Below are 23,506 nucleotides of genomic sequence, written 5' to 3' on the forward strand. Positions count from 1 at the left end.
CCAGACTTGTGGGTGGGGGGAGGGGTTGTGCTGTGTAGCATGGACCACATTTTACCTTTTTATTTTAAATCTCTTCCGTAATTTGGTGCTGTGCTGAGAGTATACTTGTGGACATTTTCTTTTTAATAAATGCTATGTAACGTGTATTCTAGTAGCAGTTCTCTGTATGACAATAGATCTGCAGTTCTCTGAACCACATTAGACCTCCATTCCAGATACACTATTTTAAAAGGATTATCAGGGGAAGAAGAGGGGCAGTCCATTGGCTATTCCCCCAGTAGAATAGCACCCCTGTAGTGCCTGACATGGATATATATTGTGTCTTTGAACAGGAATGATATTATGAAAATTTAGTAGCTTCCTGAAAATTGTTATTTATGTAGGCTGCCTTTCTTGCTGAGACTCAAGGAGATCAATTTTTTTTTCAAAAAAACCACAACGATCAGAAGTTAAGCTCAATGTAATGTCACACTCACCTGATTTTCAGGGCTGCTGTTTTCATTACCCATTTTGAAGCCAGGATTTCAATGAATTGGGAGAGGCAGCTGGAAGAAACAATAGCTATCAGTCATCATTGTAAACAGTGTGGGAATACAGTTTTCAAAAAGAAAACCCAGCATCAAGCCCCTGACTCAGCTGTACTTCATCAGAACTCTTGCAGAGACTAGCAGCATACCTTCCAAACCTAGTGTGGCATGTATGTGGCTGGCGTCAATGAAGTACTGGAAATTAATGGAAAATTACAGCTTCTACCCTGATACCAATCATCATTCCCACAGCTGCTGCAGCTAAACTGGACTAGTTACAGGGACATGGCAGTTGGAACTGAAAGATCCTTATGCCATGCACATATAAATCCTATATACAGGTGTCTTCCCCTCTACATTATGATATTAGCCATGCTTATCTTGAGGAAATTTGTATGGAAGAGCAAAGGTCTTCTTATCTATCCATTTCACCCTACACATGCTACAAAGAGCTCAAGGGAGCATATATGTGTCTTACTTTTCCTTCTTATTCTCACAATCCCATAAGGTACATTTAGCCTGAAATGGCCCAAGGTCACACCTTGATGTATGGGGACTTAAATCAGGTCTCCCCAGCTGTATTCTAATATTGAATTCTAACACAGTGTTGTACTTAAACACCATGCAGACCTTGACCCTAAAAACTCCATTCCTTATAGCCTTACCTCTACAACTGTCACTTCTATGCACATTCACACAATTACAATCTGATCCCATCCCCAGCTACAGCTGTTTCACTACAAGCAGACATATCCTGTGCAAAGCAAATGGTGGTAGTGGAGGAAGGAAGAAGTTAGTTTGGACCCACATGTTTCAAACAGACACTAAGTTGAAAGAATTTTTGCCTGTTCCCTTCCTGCATCCTCTGTCTAAACATGGGTCTCCTTTCTCTCTTGTGCCCCTGATGTTTTTCTCCCAGGCAAATTCACTTCTGATAATGCCACCACCACCCCAGAATGGAGGCTAATGTGTCCTTTTTGCACTGAAATCACACCCACCAAAGGTACTTTATATGTGACTGTCAGACTGCAACCTGTAGTTTGGCCCTGATTCATAGGCTACTCCATCACAATCAACTAATATACCCATTGAGGATAAGCAGCACATTATGTACTTGCAAAGCTATTCACATGGAGGCATGTGTAACACCCTACAATATATTCTGAAACACAACATTATGCAATGCACTACAGTTAATATCCAAGACAAAAATGCATCTACTTATCCAGTTAGAAACAGAATTTCTAGGGACAGAAAGAATGTATCTAAACTTGGAAGAATTACAATTCTAGCTGTACAAATTCTAAGGACATGATTTGAAAAAATATGCTCTAACTATTTTCTGGTTGCTATTACAACAATCTATGTTCCAGTACTGAAAAAGAAGACTACAGCAACTATTGGACCATTGCGCTAATTTCTCACACAAATAAAGCAGGGCTCAAAAGCTTATAACCTGTAAAGTGAGTGATGCTCAAAACATTTTAAGATTGTGGAAGACTATGGAACAAGAAATGCCAGAAGTTCAAGCTGGAATTAGAAAAGGCACAAGAGCTCTTGCTGCAAATTTATGTTGGTTACTGAAGCATATGAGAGAATTTCAGAAGAACAAAAAAAATGAGTTGGTTTCTATACCCCACTTTTCTCTACAGTAAGGAGTCTCAAAGTAACTTACAATTGCCTTCTGTTCAGTCTATATGTAGAATATATCATGAGCAAAACTGGATTAGATTTAGATGAGGGTGGAATTAACATTCATGGCAGGAACATTAACAATCTGAGATGTGCAGATGGCACCACATTATTGGCAGAAAGTGAAAAATTGAAATGATTGTTGATGAAAGTTAAAGCAGAATGCCAAAATAATGATTATGGAGGAATGACAAAACTTTAAGGCTGAAGATGAAGAAACTGAAATTGTTCAAGAATTTCTATTCTTTGGCTCAATCGTCAACCAAAAAGAAGACTGCAACCAAGAAACCAGGAGATTGAGACTGGGAAGAGTGTCCATGAAGGAGCTAACCGAGATGCTTAAGTTGAAGGATACATTGCTGGTGTCATAAATTGAGATACTTCATATTGTTGTATGACTATTTATGGGTGTGAAAGTTGGTCAGCAAAGAAGGATGACATTGAGGGAGTTGACTCACTGGACATGTAGTGTTGGAAGAGAATGTTAATGAATACCGTGTACTGCCCAAAAGACAAAGAAATGGGTTCTATATCAAAAGTAAACTTGAATTCTCCCTAGAAGCTAAAATTACTAAACTGAGGTTGTTGTCACATTATGGAAGACAAGAAAAGGCAATAATGCTAGGAAAAATTGAAGGCTGCAGGAAAAGAGGAAGAACCAATATGAGACAGATTGACTTCATCAAGGAAGCCATGCAATGAGCAAGGCAGTTAATGATAGGACGTTTTGGAAGTCATTAATTCATAGGGTTACCATAAGCGACTTGACAGCACTTAACGCATGAGCGCGCGCACACACACACACACACATCACTTAAAGTTACCAGCAATTAGGGGCAGTTAGAGAACTTGTTTATTTACATTTCATATATTATTAATTATCTTGGCAAACTGAAAGTTTACACTTCATAGAATCTCTACCTTTTGAGAGACTTTAAATTAAATCATATTAAATCACAGGCAGATGTTTAGCTCCAGGGGGGTGGGGTGGGGGGTACGACGCACCGGGCAAGCGCCCCTGTGGGGGTGTGGCAAGGGTGTTCCGGGGGTGTGGTGGGGGCGTTCTGAAACGGGAGACACACCAGTGCACCGGGTGCTTTCCCCCCTTGCTACGCCTCTGATCACAGGATAATTAGAGTGCCCTATTCAGAAACATCAGTTTTTGAAAGAACACAGAGAAAAAAATGATTCTCTTCATAAATGTCAGGGCTGCTATGGCTTCTATACTAGAAAGTGGAGGTTGGACTGAGAGAGAGCAAAGGGAGAATTTCATTCAGCCTCTGGTGGAGCAGCAATTTAACCATTCAGGAGCAGATCTGCGTAATTGTATGCACTGGCATGGCTGATACACACAATGTCCATCTGTAAATATATTCTCATTTTTGTATGGTCTCTGTAATCTTACAGCATTTTCTGTACAACTGGCAATTCAGAGTAAATTACTCTGGATGAGATTCTGGTTTAAGAATTGTCAGTGTATGAAAATCTTAGTGTTTTTTAGAAGTAAAGAAATTGGAAGAGGTGGCAGGCATAATTTTTAAAAATTGAAAACAATTATAATAAAGAGGACAAGCCACAAATACTACATTGATGAAACATCTACAGATTAGCTGATAATTGAAACCAGCTAAGAAGTCTTGCTAAATTACAGTATTTCTTCACAAGACATGTCAACCAGTGCTGTTGGAGAGACCTTAGTCATGAAGCACACTGGACGACTGGGAGGCTACAGGATAGCCTGGAGACTGACATATGAATACACCTTCAGAGTCTTCAGTGCAGTGGCAGACAAGGCCATCACAGTGTTTTGGTCCCGTTGCTCCCTCTCAGGTCCACCCTTCTAATTGTAATGAGCAAGATTCAAGACTGGTCACAACAGGTAAGGGAAGACAGATAATAATAATACCAGGGAGGGAACTAGCATTTCTGAGCTGCGTTATTTGCCATTGCTCTGTGGAATTTAAAAATTCATTTTACTGGGTGATTTTGACTAACTCACTGTCTGTCAGTCTCACATATTAGGATAACCCAGGTATGTTTCTCCTACTACAAAGAGTGGAATTCACATCTTAGAAATGAATATAAACATGCTTTCCAATTACTTATACATGTTTGCATTAAGCTTACACTGTATGATATTGTGTTAGTTGTTTCCAAAGGTGGATGATACATAAATGCCCAAACTTGAAATCTCATCCCAGGAGCTCAAAACTATGCCCAAATCATCCCCTGCCTAGAATCATCCCTGTTCATTTCAGTCCTTTACTGACATGGATTGGGTGGGTCTCTTTGCACTGGGACAAAAGAACAGTATACCTGGATATCTTGAGCAGTTTGAAGGCTTTCAGTGTTATGTTTGATATTGGTACCTTTTTAAAGGCAGAACAACAACAAAAACCCTAGATAGATATAAAATGTACAAAATACAAAGGAGAAAATATTGTGGTAGGAGTGTAAACATTAAACAACGAAAATAGCTGTAGCTCATTTTATATTGTATTGTGCTGCACCAAGCAGTTTATTTCTGCCTTACAGCATGAAGCTTCTGGGTTCTCTGAGAACACTAGCAGTGAAACGTATCTATATTAAAAGGAAGAACTGAGGAAGTAATTCCTCCAGATAATTAATTAAGACACAGTTGTGAATTATAATATAATCACAGAATACTTAATTTGACAATACCAAAATTTGTAAGAAGTACAAAAGATTTTGCAAAGTCCAGAAGGATTATGTCCCCAATTTGTACATTTTGTGACATATTAATAGAAAACAGCTTAAAGAATTCTTTTAAATTTAAAATATCATCTTTGTTTCCTTCATTTGTTACTCCCAGTTTGTACACATTCAGAACATGTAAAATTTATTCAAACACAACTGTGTTTCAGAAAAGCAGGCTCACAAAAAACTGGTCCAATGAAAGCATTGGAGACCTTGTGATGTAAATAGCAAACATCATAGCAACACAAAGAAAGTTCTTATCACACTTACGGTCCAACAGAAAATAATATTTCTGGTTGGTCTGGAACTCTTTCACTGTTTAGAAACTGTCTCTAGCAGCTTGTTCTTTTCAGCAACATCTTCTTTTGTGTTTTTGTTCTATGCCTTCCCTTCTCAGGATCACATGAATTTAGCCTTCATTTGAATGACCCACCTTCAATTAAGCATAACCAGTTGAACAAGCAACTTAGACTCCACCCTAGGTACTCAGCAGAACCAGTTACACACACTCATTAGTTCTACTTCAAAGAAGGAAAGATCTTTGAGACTTTGGGCAAATAGAAAAACACGCCTGTGTTCAACACAAATGCACATTTTGTTACCCTCTAATACTTCTTTGTCAAATGTGGAATTAGACAGTGTACAATTTATAGATTTCATGTGCATATCTTGCACATACAGAATAAAACAGTTCTGTTTAGCTACAAATAATGTTTATTATCCCAGGACTCTCAGTTGACATCTGGAATGTAATACAAGGGAAACCTAAAGTGATGACCCTCTGCATGTTTAAAAGACAGTTTTGCCATACATTTTCTTACTCATGATGTACGATAAAATCATCTTAGGTGAGATGCAATAGATGACCAGCTACACCAGAGTGAATGAACTCATGCCTGATGTGTGTGGCTTCTCTACAGCTTGAGAGGAAGACAATGAAGAATTCTCATCAAGCAGATATTGAGATTTCAGGAACAAAGGATAGATGGTGACAAAGAAAATATTTCCTCTTAGACCTTTTAACTAGCTAGTTGCTGCAAAAGCAATGCTAGTTTTAAAAAATTTGAAAATCTCCTGAGATATTGTCAAAAAGGGAATAACTGAGGAAGTTACTAGACATTACGGTACGGATAAGTAAATCTGAGAAGAGGAAGCTACTAGAATAGTTATGAGAAATAAATGGGCAAAATTTGCATGCTACTGCAATAGTTGATTGCCGTATCAAGTGAAATTGGATATATGAAACTGTGAGAGACTCTTCTTTTATATATTAACATATTATGTAATATTAATATTATGTAATAATTTTTAAATGCTAGGATTGCTTGTGATATTTGTTATAGATCCTGATTCCCAACTATTGAACCTGATTCCCAACTATCGAACCTGATTCACATTGCTTCAGTTCAATAGCACATCACTTGGAGTATGATCATTCCATGGTTATATGAACATATGAAGCACCTCCAATACAAAGTATAATTTTAGATGGCACCAGGAGTCCCATAAACTGGTTTGCCTTTCAACAAGCCACCTGTGCAGGGAAAGGGTATGATGACTGAGATATCTCTAGAACAGGGGTAGGGAACCTGCGGCTCTCCAGATGTTCAGGAACTACAATTCCCATCAGCCCCTACCAGCATGGCCAATTGGCCATGCTGACAGAGGCTGATGGGAATTGTAGTTCCTGAACATCTGGAGAGCTGCAGGTTCCCTACCCCTGCTCTAGAATATGAAGCAGGGATATGGATGGGACAGCAGGTAGGGTAGATGAGCAGACAACAGAAACAGGAAAAGAAGTCACAGTTGCCTGCTGCATGAAGAAATTTAACCATGGTCTCCAGCTCGCAAGCAACCTTGATAAAAGTTACCTACCCACCAATAATATTGTTGCAGAAGAAAATAGCCTCAGATGCCTTCATCTGCATAATTTCTACGTGTTAGGCTGCTAGGAAAAGCTCCGGAGTGCATACAATAACAACAAAAGGCAACTTCCTTGCTATTTCAAACCCATAATGTGTGTTTTTAATGAGTTCAGTGTTCCCTTTTTGCCTGTGCTGTCTTCAGAAATTAATTGCTGCAAGATGCAGCATTTAGCTGCAAATAACTTACCAATGAATCACACTGGAAAGGCAGAGGTCAGCAGATAGAACCTGGTGATGCTAGCAGCATGGCCTCTGTTTATGGTATGACTTAATTGCTATTAACATAATGTCAACTCCAAGGAGTACAAAAGAGATGTTGACAAAGCTTTCTTGCATAAATAGCCAATATATTTCTCCAAAGCAGATTCCAGAGGCAAGGGAGCAACCTGCTTCTGTATAGTGCTGTGGTGGTTTTAGCACATAGAGACATACAGGCTGATTCTATGCAAAGGTAGGTGGACAGACATCAAATTCTTGGCAGGATGGTGGCTCAATACAAAATAAGACAGAAATTCAGTGACACATTAAACACTAACAACATTTATTCCAGCTTGTGCTTTCATAAATCTGAGGTTGCTTCTTCAGATGCTATGAAGAGGAAATCATTTTACACATTTTTGTAAAGAAACAAAAGGTTCATGTTCTTTATAATGCAACACAGGCCAAAACAACAGTATCTTGCACTTTTGCCATTCTTCTTCTCCTTTACATAGAAGTACATTACAGTCTGCTGAAAGCATTTGCAAACCTCAGCTGCCTCAGTAATGGTTATGCAAAATCTAGACATGAAACAACAAACATAGAAACTATAAGTGGGGTGTGGTATGGGTGCATGAAGGCAATACTATTGCACAAGAAAATTCAACCATGGACTCTCCCATTTGAATAATGGAAAGCTTAATGTCTGAATGTCATGCTTTCTAGTTGACACACCTAGAAAGAATGTTATATCCTACTTTTTGGACAGCCCAATCTTGAGGTCCCCCAGAGCAACAGAAGTTCCTACTAGTCTGTGCCCTATGGATATTCCATAGGGAGAAATAATGACACACAGTGCTATGCAGGGCTCAGATGTCATAGCAAGCATGCCAGAGTCCAAAGCAACCCCAGGCAGCATACACCAAACATGTAGGAGTGCCCCTTTGAGTGGCTTGCACAGGTACAGACAATCTCTGCCTGCTCTCAATACCACACACCCCACCACCACCACTGAGAGGCAGTAGAAAGGAGGAAAGAATAATCAACAGCTCTTCCTCCACTCCCATAGAACAAGTGGCCAGAGCATCTCCCCAATCCCACAGGGAAAGAACGCCCCATGTGGCACACAGGAAGCACACCCCTGCCCTAGCAAGAGTCAAACTGCCAGCAAACTGCCCACTCACAACCAACCCTGTTCCAAGCCTTTCTCCCCAGTCCCCTGAAAAGTAAAACAAAAAAGAGGAAAATAACAGGGCTCCAACACACAACCCACATATCCAAGACCAGCATCATGGACCAAAAAGACCCAGATGCAAAGGAGTCATTAGACACTCCACTGTAGCCTTGGTGCCACTGCCTGTCACATAAGCCAGAGCCCACCCTCTCTGATGCAGGAAGGGGAGATTATCCCAGTAAACCCTAAGGAGGCATCACAGATGGGAAGGAAGAGGAGGCAATGGGGCAGCAAGGGTCGTGGAACCAGTCTTGTCTGCTCACAAGTAACATATAGGGACAGAAGTGAAGAACAGCCCAGACTTCACTGAACAGGAAATCATGAAGAGAACCAAGAAATAGGATTGCCAACTCTCTCAGTCTGGGCTGTCCCCTGTATTTCTTAGGTGCCTTGGGGAGGATGACTGAGCTGTCGCTAATACAGGATGCAGGTGAGTGGAGCAACTTGCTGGATAGAAGGCTTCCCGAAATAGGATGCATAATTAAAATCTTTGTAACCAGGATTGGCATTTTTTACTGCTTTTGATGCTATGCATTTGATAATGGCTTGACATATGCAAATTAAGCAAAAAAAATCCCATTACTATGCTTGCCAGTGTTTTGCACTGAGTGTCACATGTATGACTATCTGCCACTAGGCCAGAAGTCGTGGGTGTGCCCTCGCTGCAATGAGCTCCTGGCACTCAAGGAACGTGTGCGTTCTCTTGAAGCCAAGGTGGCAGACCTGGAGAAGCTGAGAGAGGCAGAGAGGGCAACAAACAAGGCTTTCAGGGACCTAGCAGCCGTGTCCCACTCCCAAGGTGACATCTCTTCAGATGTCATGGAGAATGAGAGTCTGGGTGACAGAGGGTGCCAGTCTGAGGTGGGGGAAGAAGCTCCCTTAGATGGGATCCCTTCCTTAACTGGTGATCAGCTATCCTCTCAAGCACTGAGGATACCCACCTCGGGGGAGGTGGGGGGGCTCCCCTTTGTAGTGGGTGATTCGATCATCAGGAATATATAGAGAGTTGGGTTTGCTTGACAGGCATGATGACCGCAAGATGGTGACTTGCCTGCCTGGTCACCCGAGTTCGCGGATGTCCACGCTCACGTCTAGATGAGGCCTGTTAGACAGTGCTGGGGTGGAGTCAGCAGTTGTGAGTCCCACATTGGTACCAATGACATTGGGAAATGTAGCCGGGAGGTTCTAGGAAGCTAAATTTAGGCTGCTAGGAAAAAAGGTTAAAAATCCAGGACCCCCAAGGTGGCATTTTCCCTCTGAAATGCGTTACCTGTTCCATGCGCCCAGAGGCTTAGCCTTTAGGCAAGCGGAGTATTGCCAGGGTCTCAATGGAAATTGGATGAGAGAAGGTGAGGTGCAAGGCAGAGGGTTTCAAAGATTTGTCAAAAGGGAACTTGGGAACCTTGCTTACGGGATAAGGCAGGCCTGTACCAAAAGGGACGAGGCTTCATCTTAACCAAAGAGGAACCAAGGCTGCTGGCTCTCAACATTAAAAAAAGGTGGCAAGAACAGCTTTTAGAAACTGATTCCTGGGGGGAAAGCCGACAGGAGCTGAGGTGACTTCGGGTTCGAAGACCACAGAGTCCATGGGGATGCAGACAGAGAAAAGGAGGTTTTTTTAAATCAACCTACATACAGAAGTGAGGAACATAGCAATGTGGATAAGTGATGAGTGTCTACAAAAAAAGGCTAGAGGGCAAAACACATAAATCCCAGGTTAGGGACAGAGACAGAGTATACAAGTGTCTCTCTATGCTAATGAGTAGAAGCATTCGACCCCACAAAATGTCGGGGAGCTGGAGTACAGAGTTTTGAAGAGGAGGACATTGATATAGTGGGCATCCCACTATGAGACATGGTGGAATGAGGGAGAACCAGTGGGGATGCCTGTTATCCCCAGGTTACAAGGCTCTACAGGAAGGGATAGGACAGGAGGCGTATTGGGGGTGGGGTGGCCCTCTACATCAAAGACAGCATAGTGTCACATAAAAATAGACAATGCAGGGGGGAGCTGATTCATCTACAGAAGCACTGTGGATATCAATACCAGGGTGAAGCATAGTTTAACATTCGGAATATATTATCGTCCCCCTGACCAAAGCGCACAAGAGGATTCTGAGATGGAAAAAGAAATTAGAGGCCAACAAAAGCAAAAATGCCGTGGTAATGGGCGATTTTAACTATCCCCATATAAACTGGAAAAATGCATGTTCAGGTCATAGTAAGGAGAGAACATTCCTGGATATGCTAAATGACTGTGGCTTAGAGCAGATGGTTGTAGAACCAACCAGGGGATGTGATCCTAGATCTAATTCTATGTGGGACCCAGGACCTGGTGCGGGAAGTCAGTGTTGTTGAGCCGATAGGGAACAGCTACCACAATGCTGTCAGATTCAGTATCTCTGCATGCGAACAAGTGACAACTACTAATGTAGTTACATTCGCCTTCAGAAAGGGAAATTTCTGAAAGATGAGGGGGATAGTGCGCAGGAAGCTGATAGGGAAAATCAAGAGAGTCAAAAATGTCCAAGATGCTTGGAGGTTATTTAAAAACACAGTCTTAAAAGCTCAACTGGAATGTGTTCCACAGGTTAGGAAAGGCAGCGCCCAGTCCAAAAGAAAGCCACCATGGTTAACAAGGGACGTTGAGGAAATTATTAGGGAAAAAAAGATGTCTTTTAGAAAATGGAAGTCCAACTTAACTGATAAAGAATACCAGAGAGAACACAAATGGTGGCAAAAGAGAAGCAAGTTAGCTGTAAGGGAGGCAAAAAAGGATTATGAGGAACGCATGGCTGTGAACATCAAAACCAGCAACAAACAGTTCTTCAAGTACATCAAAAGCAGGAAGCCAGCAAGGGAAGCGGTAGGCCCGTTAGATGACAAAGGAACAAAGGGTGTGCTAAAAGATGACAGGGAGATTGCAGAAAAGCTGAATGAATTCTTTGCATCTGTCTTCACCCAAGAGGAGGTGAGGAAAATTCCTGCACCTGAACCAAGCTTCTTAGGAGCTTCTTAGGAGGAACTAACGAAGATAGTGGTAGACAAGGAAGAAGTTCTGGCAGCCATTGATAAACTAAATGCTACCAAATCCCTGGCCCAGATCGCATTCACCCAAGAGTTCTTAAAGAGCTCAAGCATGAAATTGCTGATCTTCTCACTTTAATATGCAACTTATCCTTGAAATCAGGCTCCATCCCTGAAGACTGGAAGATGGCCAATGTCACACCAATCTTTAAGAAAGGATCTAGGGGGGGGACCCGGGAAATTACAGGCCAGTCAGTTTGACATCTGTTCCTGGTAAATTAGTAGAATCTGTCATTAAAGATAAAATTATAAAACATGTAGAAAAGCAAGACCTGCTGAGGAAGAGTCAGCATGGCTTTGGCAGAGGCAAGTCCTGTCTTACAAACTTGCTAGAGTTCTTTGAGGGTGTAAATAGGCATGTGAATAAGGGGAACCAGTGGACATTGTCTACTTGGATTTCCAAAAGGCTTTTAACAAAGTTCCTCACCAGAGACTGTTGAGAAAACTCAGCAATGAAGGAATAAGAGGGGAAGTCCTCCTATGGATTAAAAACTGGTTGAGAAACAGGAAGCAAAGAGGGTGTAAATGGGAAATTCTCACAATGGAGAGATGTGGGGAGTGGTGTCCCCCAAGGATCCGTATTGGGACCAGTGCTCTTTAACCTATTCATAAATGACCTGGAAGTAAGTGGGTAGCGTGGTGGCCAAGTTTGCAGATGATACCAAATTATGTAGGGTGGTGAGAACCACAAAGGATTGCGAGGAGCTCCAAGCGGACCTTGATAAATTAGGTGAGTGGGCTAAGAAATGGCAAATGCAGTTCAATGTAGCAAAATGCAAAGTGATGCACTTAGGGGCAAAAAATCCAAACTTCACATACACGCTACAGGGGTCAGTGCTATCAGTCATAGACCAGGAAAGGGATTTGGGCGTCTTAATTGATAGTTCCATGGGAATGTCAACTCAATGTATGGCAGCTGTGAAAAAGGCAAACTCTATGCTGGGGATAATCAGGAAAGGAATTGATAATAAAACTGCAAAGATTGTCATGCCCTTATATAAAGCCGTGGTGCGACCACACTTGGAGTACTGTGTCCAGTTCTGGTCACCACATCTCAAAAAGGATATTGAAGAGATAGAAAAAGTGCAGAGAAGGGCAACGAGGATGATTGAGGGACTGGAGCACCTTCCTTATGAGGAAAGGCTGCAGCGTTTGGGACTCTTTAGTTTGGAGAGGAGACATCTGAGGGGGGATATGATTGAAGTCTATAAAATTATGCATGGGGTAGAAAATGTTGACAGAGAGAAATTTTTCTCTCTTTCTCACAATACTAGAACCAGGGGGCATTCATTGAAAATGCTGGGGGTAAGAATTAGAACTAATAAAAGGAAACACTTCTTCACGCAACGTGTGATTGGTGTTTGGAATATGCTGCCACAGGAGGTGGTGATGGCCACTAACCTGGATAGCTTTAAAAGGGGCTTGGACAGATTTATGGAGGAGAAGTCAATTTATGGCTACCAATCTTGATCCTCTTTGATCTGAGATTGCAAATGCCTTAACAGTCCAGGTGCTCGGGAGCAACAGCCGCAGAAGGCCATTGCTTTCACATCCTACATGTGAACTCCCAAAGGCACCTGGTGGGCCACTGCGAGTAGCAGAGAGCTGGACTAGATGGACTCTGGTCTGATCCAGCTGGCTTGTTCTTATGTTCTTATGTTCTTGGGAAAAGTTTAATTCACCAGCTTTGCTTTTACACCTCAGCCTGCTGCCAAAACAACAGCAGCAAAGAAAATAAAAAAGGTGGCACCTCTGAGCATATGCCTGTGACCCCGCTTAAACACACTGCCTTTTGCGGTGCTCCCAAGATCAGGGAAACAGGGGAAGCGCCCCAGAGGCACTGGGAGACATGTGGGCCAGCTCCCTCCTGCTGCCCACTTGGTGCCTGTGCTGTTCTGACCAGCTTGTACCCATAAAAGAGCAGTGTGCTCTTCTGATGTCAACACCTGTAGCCTACTTTTCAATAGTAAAAATCTGGTCACCTTAGCTTAGGGTGACACCATTGCTACAGATGGAAGAATGTTTGAGAACACCTGTAGCCATTCTGGTTGCTTGGGGGGCTAGCGTTTAGAATATAAACAAGAGTTTAATAGTCTGGATGACTTGAGCATAAGGCTGTATGTTCAGAAATGTACTAATGAAGAAAGAAACAAGAAAGAAGGAAGGAGAAAGCCACCTTCCAGTAAAAAACAAGGGTAATTACATGGGCATACTGAGCATGGTTATTGACTCTTGTGGTATCGTATTATATAACTGTTCCTGATGATGAACCAGAAAAACGAGGGATGCTGGGAAGTGTAGTTCTCAGCCATCCAAGAGGGCCCAGATTCCAGCTTCTCCTGGAAGGTCAAGGATTACACTACCCAGCAACCCTTGCAAAAGCTGTAGCTCCTGCCTTCATGCTTTCCAAAGAGGAGGGAGTACCATTGAGAAAGTGGCTGCACAAAAGCAATAGGCACCCTGCTGGCTCCCCCACCTTTTCTAAAGCTGGGATCCAGCTTTGTAACCAGGGGATGGGGAGAACTCTCCTCATCTTCACAGGCACCCTGCTGGCTTTCTCCCTTTTGTAAAGCCAGGATTTAGCTTTGCAAATGGGGTGTGTGTGTGTACCTATGGAGATGGGGAGAACTCTCCCCATCTTCACAGGCACCCTGGCCACCCCACCTTTGTAAAGCCCAGGATCCACCTTTACAAACAACTGTTTTCTAGAACCCATTGAATTTTCTCATTTAACCAACTTTATTGCTATTTACTCTATAAACCTGAACAGTCAAATACTGTATTTATATAGGACACAAAACCAATTTTTAAAATTGGGATCTGAGTTTGTTGTGACTTGGTGATTAAGAGCAGTTACTTAACCATATGATCTTTCCATCTAATTGGATCACTCAGCTGTGAAGGAAAATAGCCTCCAGCAGGTCCTCCTCTTGCCTTGTTGGGAAGGAAGTTGATGGAGCCAGCTTCTGCTGCTCCAGATGGCACACACCATTCTGCTTTACACAAACACAAATATCCCTGAACCACTTCTTCTAATGAACTTATTGCTTTGCCAGTCTGCCTCTGACACTATTTATATTCCCATGTCATCATTTTCCACTAATAAAAGCAAACTGCTAGCAGTGTCAGGGTATCTGTTTTCAGAAGGCAGGAAGGCTTTTATTTAAAGAAGGGGCTTTTCTCTTTGCTTGATGTGACTTCAGCACATTGAAAAACATTTTAAACAATCTGGAAAGGATAGTTCCAAGAAAATTACAGTTTTTTTTTGGGGGGGGGGCCTTTTGTTACCCAGAATGGATGGAGTCTCTCAATAATGTGGGGAAAATTAGCTCAGAGCAGACTGCTTATTAATATTGCAAGATAGGGAATCTTTAATACCAATGCATACGAAGATCAGCTCTTGGAAGAAAATCCACAGAGATTAATATAACGTAAATTTGACACTCTTTATTGTAGGTATAAGAGGTTTACAAGCACGTGATTCAATGCAATAAACACAGAGAGAGAGAGAGTTCCTAAGATATAAATAGGTTGGAAAATAGATTTGGAATTGAAAGGAAACCCCAGAGTGGTGAGTCAGTGGTTCCGTATAAGTACAGTTTTCTACCACCTGGGAGTGGAACCATGTGACAGCCCTCTAAGCTGGGCATCCATCATAGAACAATCCCCAAGACCTGTTATGGGAGGCCAAAATGGGGGGCACACAAGTACCACCCTCTCCCATAAATGGATCTGGCCCAATGCCCAAACTGCCATGGGATATGACAAAGAAGCATAAAGGGTAAACACTTAAAAACATGTGGAGGGAGGGTAGGTCCACCATGCACAAACAACAAGAACAGGAACTGAAGCCAGGAGTTTATAAAGGGAGGGGCTGGGGTGACACAGCGAGGATCCAGAATCATGCTCCAGCCCCCTGTCCCCTTGGAGGAAGCCTGACCTGCAAAGCCCACAATGGGTTGCAGCCAAGTGGAGGGCCAACCTGGCTCAGCCAGCATGCAGACAGGCCAGAATTAGCTGGGAAGCCCTTGCACAGCTGCCCAGATCTTATTTCCGGATTCGCACTTGAGCCCATGTCCACAAAGGCAACATGTGGTAATTCTGTAGCTCTGGTTTCATCTTCAACAGGTAATAAATAGTAGGATGTCCATTTGCAAACACAGAGTGTATCCAGGAATACTGAGTGCATCCAGGAATATTAAGATATTCAGTGTAGTACCAACTGTGCAAACCTATGTCTATTGTTTCAGTGTGTTCAATATGGCTTACTCACTGATAAGTGTGCAAAGAGTTTCAGACAAAGTTGCTATTTTGAGTACAAAAGAGTGATAGAGAAGGACATTTTCCTGTCGTCCCTTGTACTTTGCTTGCTTGTTGCTATCTATATTCTCACATCTTAACGGATTCTCATATCTTAGCTAAACTACCTTGTCAGGGAAGTGGCTAATTTAGAAATAAATAATATACATCAATAATGTAATCTTAATGAAAACATTTGTTGTCCTGTTTATATTTTTGCAGTGACTACGATTCTTTCCTGTAGGTTGGTGTCCTGAATGTCCAGGAAAATTTATTCTGTATAGCATATTCTCTTCTGTAGTATAATTGGTTCTCTGGAATATAGAAACCCTATCCATGGATCTCACTACTTTGAGCTGGAAAGGAGCCAAAGGTTGGCCAGACATATCGTCTCCACTCCTAAAAATATCTGCACACATGGAACCCCAGTTTGCAAACAAGATTTGAGTCTTTGGCTGTGTCTAATCTTTGAGAAAGACTAGGGACTTCAGTATTGATTGTTTTTTTTTTTTTAAAAAGGATTTGGGTTGGTTTTAATATTAAGGGAAACATTCCAGGATTTCTTGGACATGGGTCTTTTGGGGTATCAGATATTCTCATAGATAATAGATCCACAAACCAAATCACAAACTGATTCCACCCTAGCCCTACACCTGTATTCACAGCAGAGGCCAACTGTATCAAATTGTTATGCCTCTGCAAGCTCACTACTATTAGAGTGTACCTACATTTTAACAAACTGTTTTTGAAATGCTTGCTTGGCACTGAAGTGATAAATAAGAAGGAAATCCTATGTATTCTTGCCTATAACTATATTTTCCATAGGCAACACAAAAGAAATAGGATCAACAATTCCTCTACAGAGATGGTAAGAGAACAACTTTGTAGTACATGGTCTATATATGCAGACAATGTCCATCCAAATCTCCACAGATCATATGGCCCTATCTCTTAAACTTACACTGCTGTGTTTAGCCCTGCAGAGAAAAAGATTGTAAAACCAATATAAGTCTGAACAGTAAACTCTGGTACGTTGTAGGGCGAACCATTCCCCAAGTTCAAATTCTAGTACCCTAAGTGCTATATACCATAATGGCTTTCTGCCATCAGAATGTAGAAGGTGTTGTGTGGTTTCCGGGCTGTATGGCTGTGTTCTAGTAGCATTCTCTCCTGATTTCACCTGTGTCTGTGGCTGGCATCTTCAGATGCAGGCGAGACGTCAGGAGAGAATGCTACTAGAACACGGCCATACATCCCAGAAACCACACAACACCCCAGTGATTCCAGCTGTGAAAGCCTTTGACAATAGAATGTAGAAGGCTTCTAGTATGCAGATTGAGGTAACTCGTATATTTTGTTTCAAATTAGAAAAGCATTGGCACAGAGATTGGTTAAATTTATACTGCTTTTTGTTTTACAAATAGCATAAGCAACTTTGTATAATTGCTGGTTTCATGTTTATATAAACACAAGTGTTGAGCACTGCTGTGGTGGAAAGTCAGACTGTTAGAAGCAGCTTATAACAGTTCTTCTAATAAGAACATTGCAAAATATGTTTAACAAATTGTGAAGCCAGCTTGAGTAATATGTAAACCATCAACGATTTTGGAAATATCTTGATTACTTTCCCACTAACAAATAAATGATTCTTGCAATGTGTCCAACAACTCAAGCTTCTGACAAAAATATGAAACAACTGTTGACCACGGGTTTCGTAAACTACAACTTAATGGTGTATTTTGGCTCAGCAAAGCTGTGCAATGCTCCATATTTGTGGGTACCCGTAACAGTTCTCATTAAAAAAGTGGTTAAGTACAGCCTTTAGCTTACTATTTCGAATGGCTTGGAAACAGTGAGCAATAAAACCATTTGGATGTCTCACCAGCAGCTTCTCTCAGTACATTTTCCTTTCCCTCTAATATTTTTCTCTTGCAATAAGATAACTCAAACCATCTGTACTGCAACCCATTTGAGTATTTCACTTCACAGATCCTTTAACTACTTTTTGGTCTCATTCAAAAACAGACAGATGTATTAAGGTACTTCTTGTCATGCAGGTGAATGGAATCCTTTGCCTTTCTTTGCTCAAGTAAACCCAAGATGGTTCATGAAACAAAAAACCCGATAACAATAACAAACCAGACAGCCCAATTAAAACCAATATAAAAACTGACAATCAGTGAACAATACTCACACTATTGATGGGAGAACAACAGAACTCTGTCACAATGTTGTGGAACAAAAACTGATGAAAAACTGCAGCTTCCCATCAGATCAGGCTTATTTCAATAGCTGGAAGAGGTTATAGAAAGAACTTATGACAAGGCCAGTGTTCATAATATGTTCCCTAAACTAAGTTAGCATCACAGTCAATAAACAATCATGTGTGTGTTGTGTGGTGTGTGTGTGCATAAAGTACTGCCGTATCACAGCTGATTTATGGTGAGCCAGTAGGGTTTTCAAGGCAAGAGATCAACAGGGATGTTTTGCCACTGCCTTCCTCTGCATAATTACCTTGATGTTGCTTGATGGTCTCTCACCCAACCTGTGTTGATCATCCTACTTAGTTCCTGAGATCTGGTAAGATTTAGGCTAGCCTGGGCCATCTAGGTCAGGCCTAGTGCACAAAATTTTACAGCTACTATTTCTGCATGAGGAGTTTGGTCATTCCCCACAAAATCTATGCCACTCTGCACTCCATGGAGGAAGCAGAAGCAAACAGAGGTAGACCTGAGGAGTATGTTAAATGATTCTTAAATAGGAGGTGTTGCTGAATATGCAGAGAGGTCAACAGCATACAACTCACAATCTCCACAAATGCTGTCAATTAAGAACAAAAATTTGAAAGTGGGAAAAATGAGACAAAACTGTGCAGTTTGCATATGATTGTGTGTGAAGGGAGACAATTTGGATTACAGAAGCCTATCAGTTCAGATCTAATCTTAAATGCAAGTTTCTTGAGAAGCACATAAATATTCTTTCAAGCAAGTCTTCTAGAGGCCCTATAAGCACCCATGAAACCAAAAACAAATTGATCTCCTTTTTTTCAGACATGCCCGATATAGTGACACCATTCTACACACAGCTCACATGCACAACTTCAAAACTGGCTGCTATGGAAAGAAGAATTTATTCACCCAAGGGCGGAAGGGGGGACTCATGCAACAATTGATGTATCTTCATATTTGGTTCTTCATCTGACAGTGTTTTCCAAGGAACTGAAGACACAATAGCATGTCCACCATTTGGCAGTGGGCTTCCAGTTTCCCAGATCAGGGTGGTAAACTCTTTTAATCTTATAGAGCACAGTGCTACGGCTCTTAGCTGCATCATGTATTTTATCCAAAAGCTAAACAATGAAATGCCATGTCCTAGCTTGTACTTCATTTTAAAAAATTAATTAGTCAAAGAATGCAGTCCTTTGAAGTTCCAGACCTGCTGAGAAGTGCATTGCAAATGTGCAGCAATTCCTAATGTTGTTTCCAAGAAACAGAGTTGAGAGTGCAGATATAAAACAAGGTTCTTTCATTTTTTTCATATAAACTATAAATCAGTAGGTATGTTGATGGTTTCACATTACCAGCACTATAGACTATATGAGTGAAGAAATCTATGAAACAGTGCTTTGCAGATTCACACTAATAATATTGTTATTCATGAAACCAAAAATAACCCTACTTGAGATTCACTGTGGCCCCCCCCCAACTGTTTGGGGTCAGAAATTTTGCATGGGGGAAAGCAGGATCCCCTCCTCTACCACACTATGCCATAGGCGTCCCAACCAGAATTGGACTCGAGATGGAGTTAAGAGGGAACTCACACTTTAAAACAATTTATTTATTTGATTTGGTATACCGCCCTATCCCCGGAGGGCTCAATGGTGTGTTCTCAGGGTGAAGTCAGGGACATGTCACCCAGTTTGGCCCCAAGGCTTGGATTCACCAGAAGATTCCACCTACAGAGCACAATTTCTAATTCTAATTAATAAGCCTTTATTTTGCATAATACAAAAATAAAATCATAACACAACACAAAAACTGTGATAAAGGAGTATACAGATACAAAAGTGTAAGATAAAATGTAAACTATTGGTTATGCATCACCTCCAATAAAAAAATGTGCTACCAATTCACAAGTTTCATTATCAGAACTGTCCAAAAGGAAAGGGAGTCTACCTGACTCTCCCATTTCGCTGGGTATCCTAGAAAAGATATTGAAATATTTTGATCTGATGTCTGAAACATTGGCACATCAATTGCTCTTCTGCCCTAAATCTGCAAACATCAGAGCACAATTTCCCCACTTCTTCTCTCCCAATGCTGTCCAAAATATTCCCTTTTGAAATACTGCTTCTGAGCACAGGATCCTGAAAAGGGGATATCTCCAGTAGGGAGGAATCAGTGTGACCACATCCTTTTATGAACTTGGGGCATGTTCTTTGGTGCACTGAAGTCAGTACTGATCTTTGAAATCTGAAACTAACCAGCAAGGGAAGGATGCTTTCAAAATGTTTATGTGACTCTACATGGTAATCTTAATTAAGAAACCACTGTGTTTGGAACTTTTTCTGGCAATAATTTATTTTTCTGCATATTTTACCAAGCATTTTCTCCTGAACAAAAATAAGTATTATTGAACTGAAAGTACACAGTTTTGGAGGGGTGAGGATTGGGGGAGCGGGTATATAAGCAGTCTTGATTGATAAGCAGCAAAATTGGTTGATAAGCAGCAGAAGTGGTTGATTTTGATATATCCTAGTGCACAAAGCTTCAGCTTTGGCAAGGAACCAAAGAAGACCTAAGATGAAGGCCTGGTTGAAGACCCCCAGATTTTCTATATTGAAAGGAAATTGACTTATTAAGGCAAACTTCCCTTAACCCAAAAAATCATACTACGTTAAGTTCCATCATATTTATTGGTTAGTTTGTTGTAGCAAACCGACAGAGCTTTCTGACAGCTTACAGACTGCAGGCAAGCATCTACTTTATCAAAAACAAGAATGGAGCTTTCAATCTGATGTCATCCTTAGGTTATATCATCAGCAGTAAAATTTTGCCTTTTTTAACCTTGTTGTTTTTACCTTTCTGTTTCTGGTGAGGAAAAGTTACCCAATTGGCGCATGCAGCCTTTTCAAGCAGCCAACAGGAATTTGCTAAAAGAGAATCTCAGCTTCCATTTTAGAAGAGACAGAGATGTGTAGTGGTTATAGTGCTGAAATAGGATTCAGGAGATCCAGATTGAAATCTCCTTTCAGCCACTAAGCTCCCGAGGTAAGATGAGGCTGATTTCTCCCTCACTCTTAAACCACCTCACAGGAATGTTGTCAGGACAAAAAAAATAGAGAGGAAAACTAGATATACTGCTCTGTGTTCCTTTGAGGAAAGGTGTGGTACTACTGGTTAGATCTTTAAGTTCTCAGCATTCTTTACTGGAGAAAAAAATGTTCAAAAACATTATTAAAAATTAGAAACATGGAAACAAGCAAAAGGAATTCACAAATACTAAAAACAAGAAACAATGCATTTAATTTATTTCTTGTCTTCTAGATTTTTTGTGGACTAGTATGATTATATAACGTTCTCTATACTACAAGTTAACATACCTCTGTCGAGTGTAGCATTGGTTCAATAATGACACAGCATAATGCATCTGATTGTTAATTGGACTCATGACTGTGACTCTGGGCTATCCTGGGGCCAACAAGCTATCCCTAGAGATATGGTTCCCAGCTGTTGTCTTAGTCTTAAGTGCTCCCTCCCCCAATCTTTATCAGTTAAATCTTCAGTGAGATTAGCACAATTGCAGAGCCTTCCTCCAGCTGTTCTGTATTTATGTATCATCACAGTGAGTTTTATGATGGCAACTGTGCCAGTCAATGAATTGGGGGGAAAAAAGTTTCCTAGTGGGATTTATCATCCGAGCAACTGAATTTAGATAGCTGAATAAATTGTAATCAGTAAAAACAAAATCAACTTACTTCGAATGCCTTTACTTTCTAAATGTTTGCCGTTTGTCGTGCTAATACAAGATTTCTGTCCAAACACTACTTTTTAAACACTGAAATTACATTAGAAGAGGGTAAGTTCAAATACTGCAGTAAAGGTTTTTATACTAAAGTGATACACAGATCCCTATACATTGCTAGTGTGATGTTCATCAGCATGTATTGTGAATAATAAATGCTGAATTTTTTGTCCAATATTGTATCAATTAATTCATTTCAGCTTTAATTTAACTTTCATCTTTCATTTTCACATTTTCTTCTTTCTATCCTACCTAGCTCTTTTGACTAGCAGAAGATTTGACTTAGGATATTTGGTTTCCAATGTATTTAGGTTTTTAGCCTGCTTTATTATACAATTTTTGGCTACCTTTATCTATACCTCATTCTCTTCCCCCAAGGAGACTCAAAATGTTGTACAAGATTGTTCCATGGCAGAATGGGGATTCAAACCAGAACGTTTCAGAACCCAGTTCAACACCTAACCTAGTACTATATCACACTGGATCTCTATTACTGCCTTGTTTATATTGGCAACTAATCCAGTCCATCAGCAGTCAAAGTAACAGTGCTGATACTAAAAAGAAGTTCCAAATACAAAACACAGAATTAATAAAAACTGAGTTCTAATTTCTCAGGTCGTGGTTCCTTCAGGAGATCAATGCACAAGGCCAGGACCAATCCCTTTTTTTCCCAGTTGGTGGGAGGGCAGGGGGTATTGACTATAGAAACAGTGTAATTTAAAGTAGCCTGTAATATTAAGAATCTGATTTTAAATTAGCATCTGGTTAGGGCAGATGGAAAAAAATTTGTATCAATTTGTTGCAGCAACTGAATCTCCAGTTGTGCCTGTCACCCGTGTGATTGGAGGCAGTGAGCTCCACCATGAGAAATGTACTGTTTTATGTAATGATGCTATGCTACTTCCAAGTTAACAAATGAGACCCTAACTTCTGTGTGAGAAAACTCCCCTTGTTATAACTAGCAATGTTTACAAACTTCTCTTGTACCTCTTAAGTTGGCATCACTTTTCCATTCCAACTTTAGGAATAATATCAGGGAACATATACATAATATTAGGGGGGAAAAGATCTCTAACTACTCTTCAAGTCATGTGGGCAATAAAACAATTAATGTATCAGTCAAGAAAAAAACATTTCCTTATAACTCTCTGTGACACTTTCTGTAACACTTTGCAAATCATGGCTAACAATGGCATTTCTAAACTTTAGGTTGTCAAAAACATGCATAAAAGAGGCATCAGCTTTACTTACCTAAAACGTTTTTTAAATGGAATCTTCCCCTGATCTTTCACTGCCTTTTACTCCTACTCTGTGTACGGATCCCCTTCTCCCTGCATCACATGAAAGTGTTCTATTAATGTGAATTGGCTTAGGTTTGAGAACACTATGCCTAGCAGTGAAGTGTAAGGAATCTGACCCTCAGAGCTCTAAGCTGCAACACGTCAGTTCATTAGAAGAATTCTGAGTTCCTGGATGAGAAAATAGCATAAAGGAAATACAAAACACACCCTCACAAGTGGTGCAAGAAATTGCAGAATGTTTTATTTTTTATTACTAAATCCAACATGTTAACCAAACAAATAAACTGCTGTGGTACTTTTATTCTCTGTACTGCTGACTTCAATCCTACATTGAAAAGTAAGTGGAATGCCTCCCTGCTTGCTTTTTAGATAAGGCCACACACTTATTAGATAAGGCACTTCTGGACATGACCCACCCAACCTAGCAGAGGGAGAGGGAAGGGAGGGAGGGGAAGGTGTGCCATGCAAGGGAAGAGGAGTGAGGGAGGGGAGAGAGTGAGG

General features: G+C 40.9%; 1 protein-coding gene across 1 annotated transcript in view; it reads right to left on the bottom strand.

Annotated features, from left to right (window-relative positions):
- Positions 1-23,051, bottom strand: part of TACC2 (transforming acidic coiled-coil containing protein 2) — a 175,982-nt gene extending 152,931 nt beyond the window's left edge. The window contains exons 1-3 of the mRNA XM_048506345.1: positions 22,956-23,051; positions 17,875-17,972; positions 477-545 (exon numbers count right to left, since the gene is read on the bottom strand). Of these exons, the coding sequence (XP_048362302.1) occupies positions 477-509 (33 nt within the window). The 5' untranslated portion in view covers positions 510-545; positions 17,875-17,972; positions 22,956-23,051. The remainder of the gene's footprint in view (positions 1-476; positions 546-17,874; positions 17,973-22,955) is intronic.
- Between the last annotated feature and the right edge of the window lie 455 nt (positions 23,052-23,506).

The sequence above is a fragment of the Sphaerodactylus townsendi genome, linkage group LG08, assembly GCF_021028975.2.
Source record: "Sphaerodactylus townsendi isolate TG3544 linkage group LG08, MPM_Stown_v2.3, whole genome shotgun sequence".
Taxonomy (NCBI): domain Eukaryota; kingdom Metazoa; phylum Chordata; class Lepidosauria; order Squamata; family Sphaerodactylidae; genus Sphaerodactylus; species Sphaerodactylus townsendi.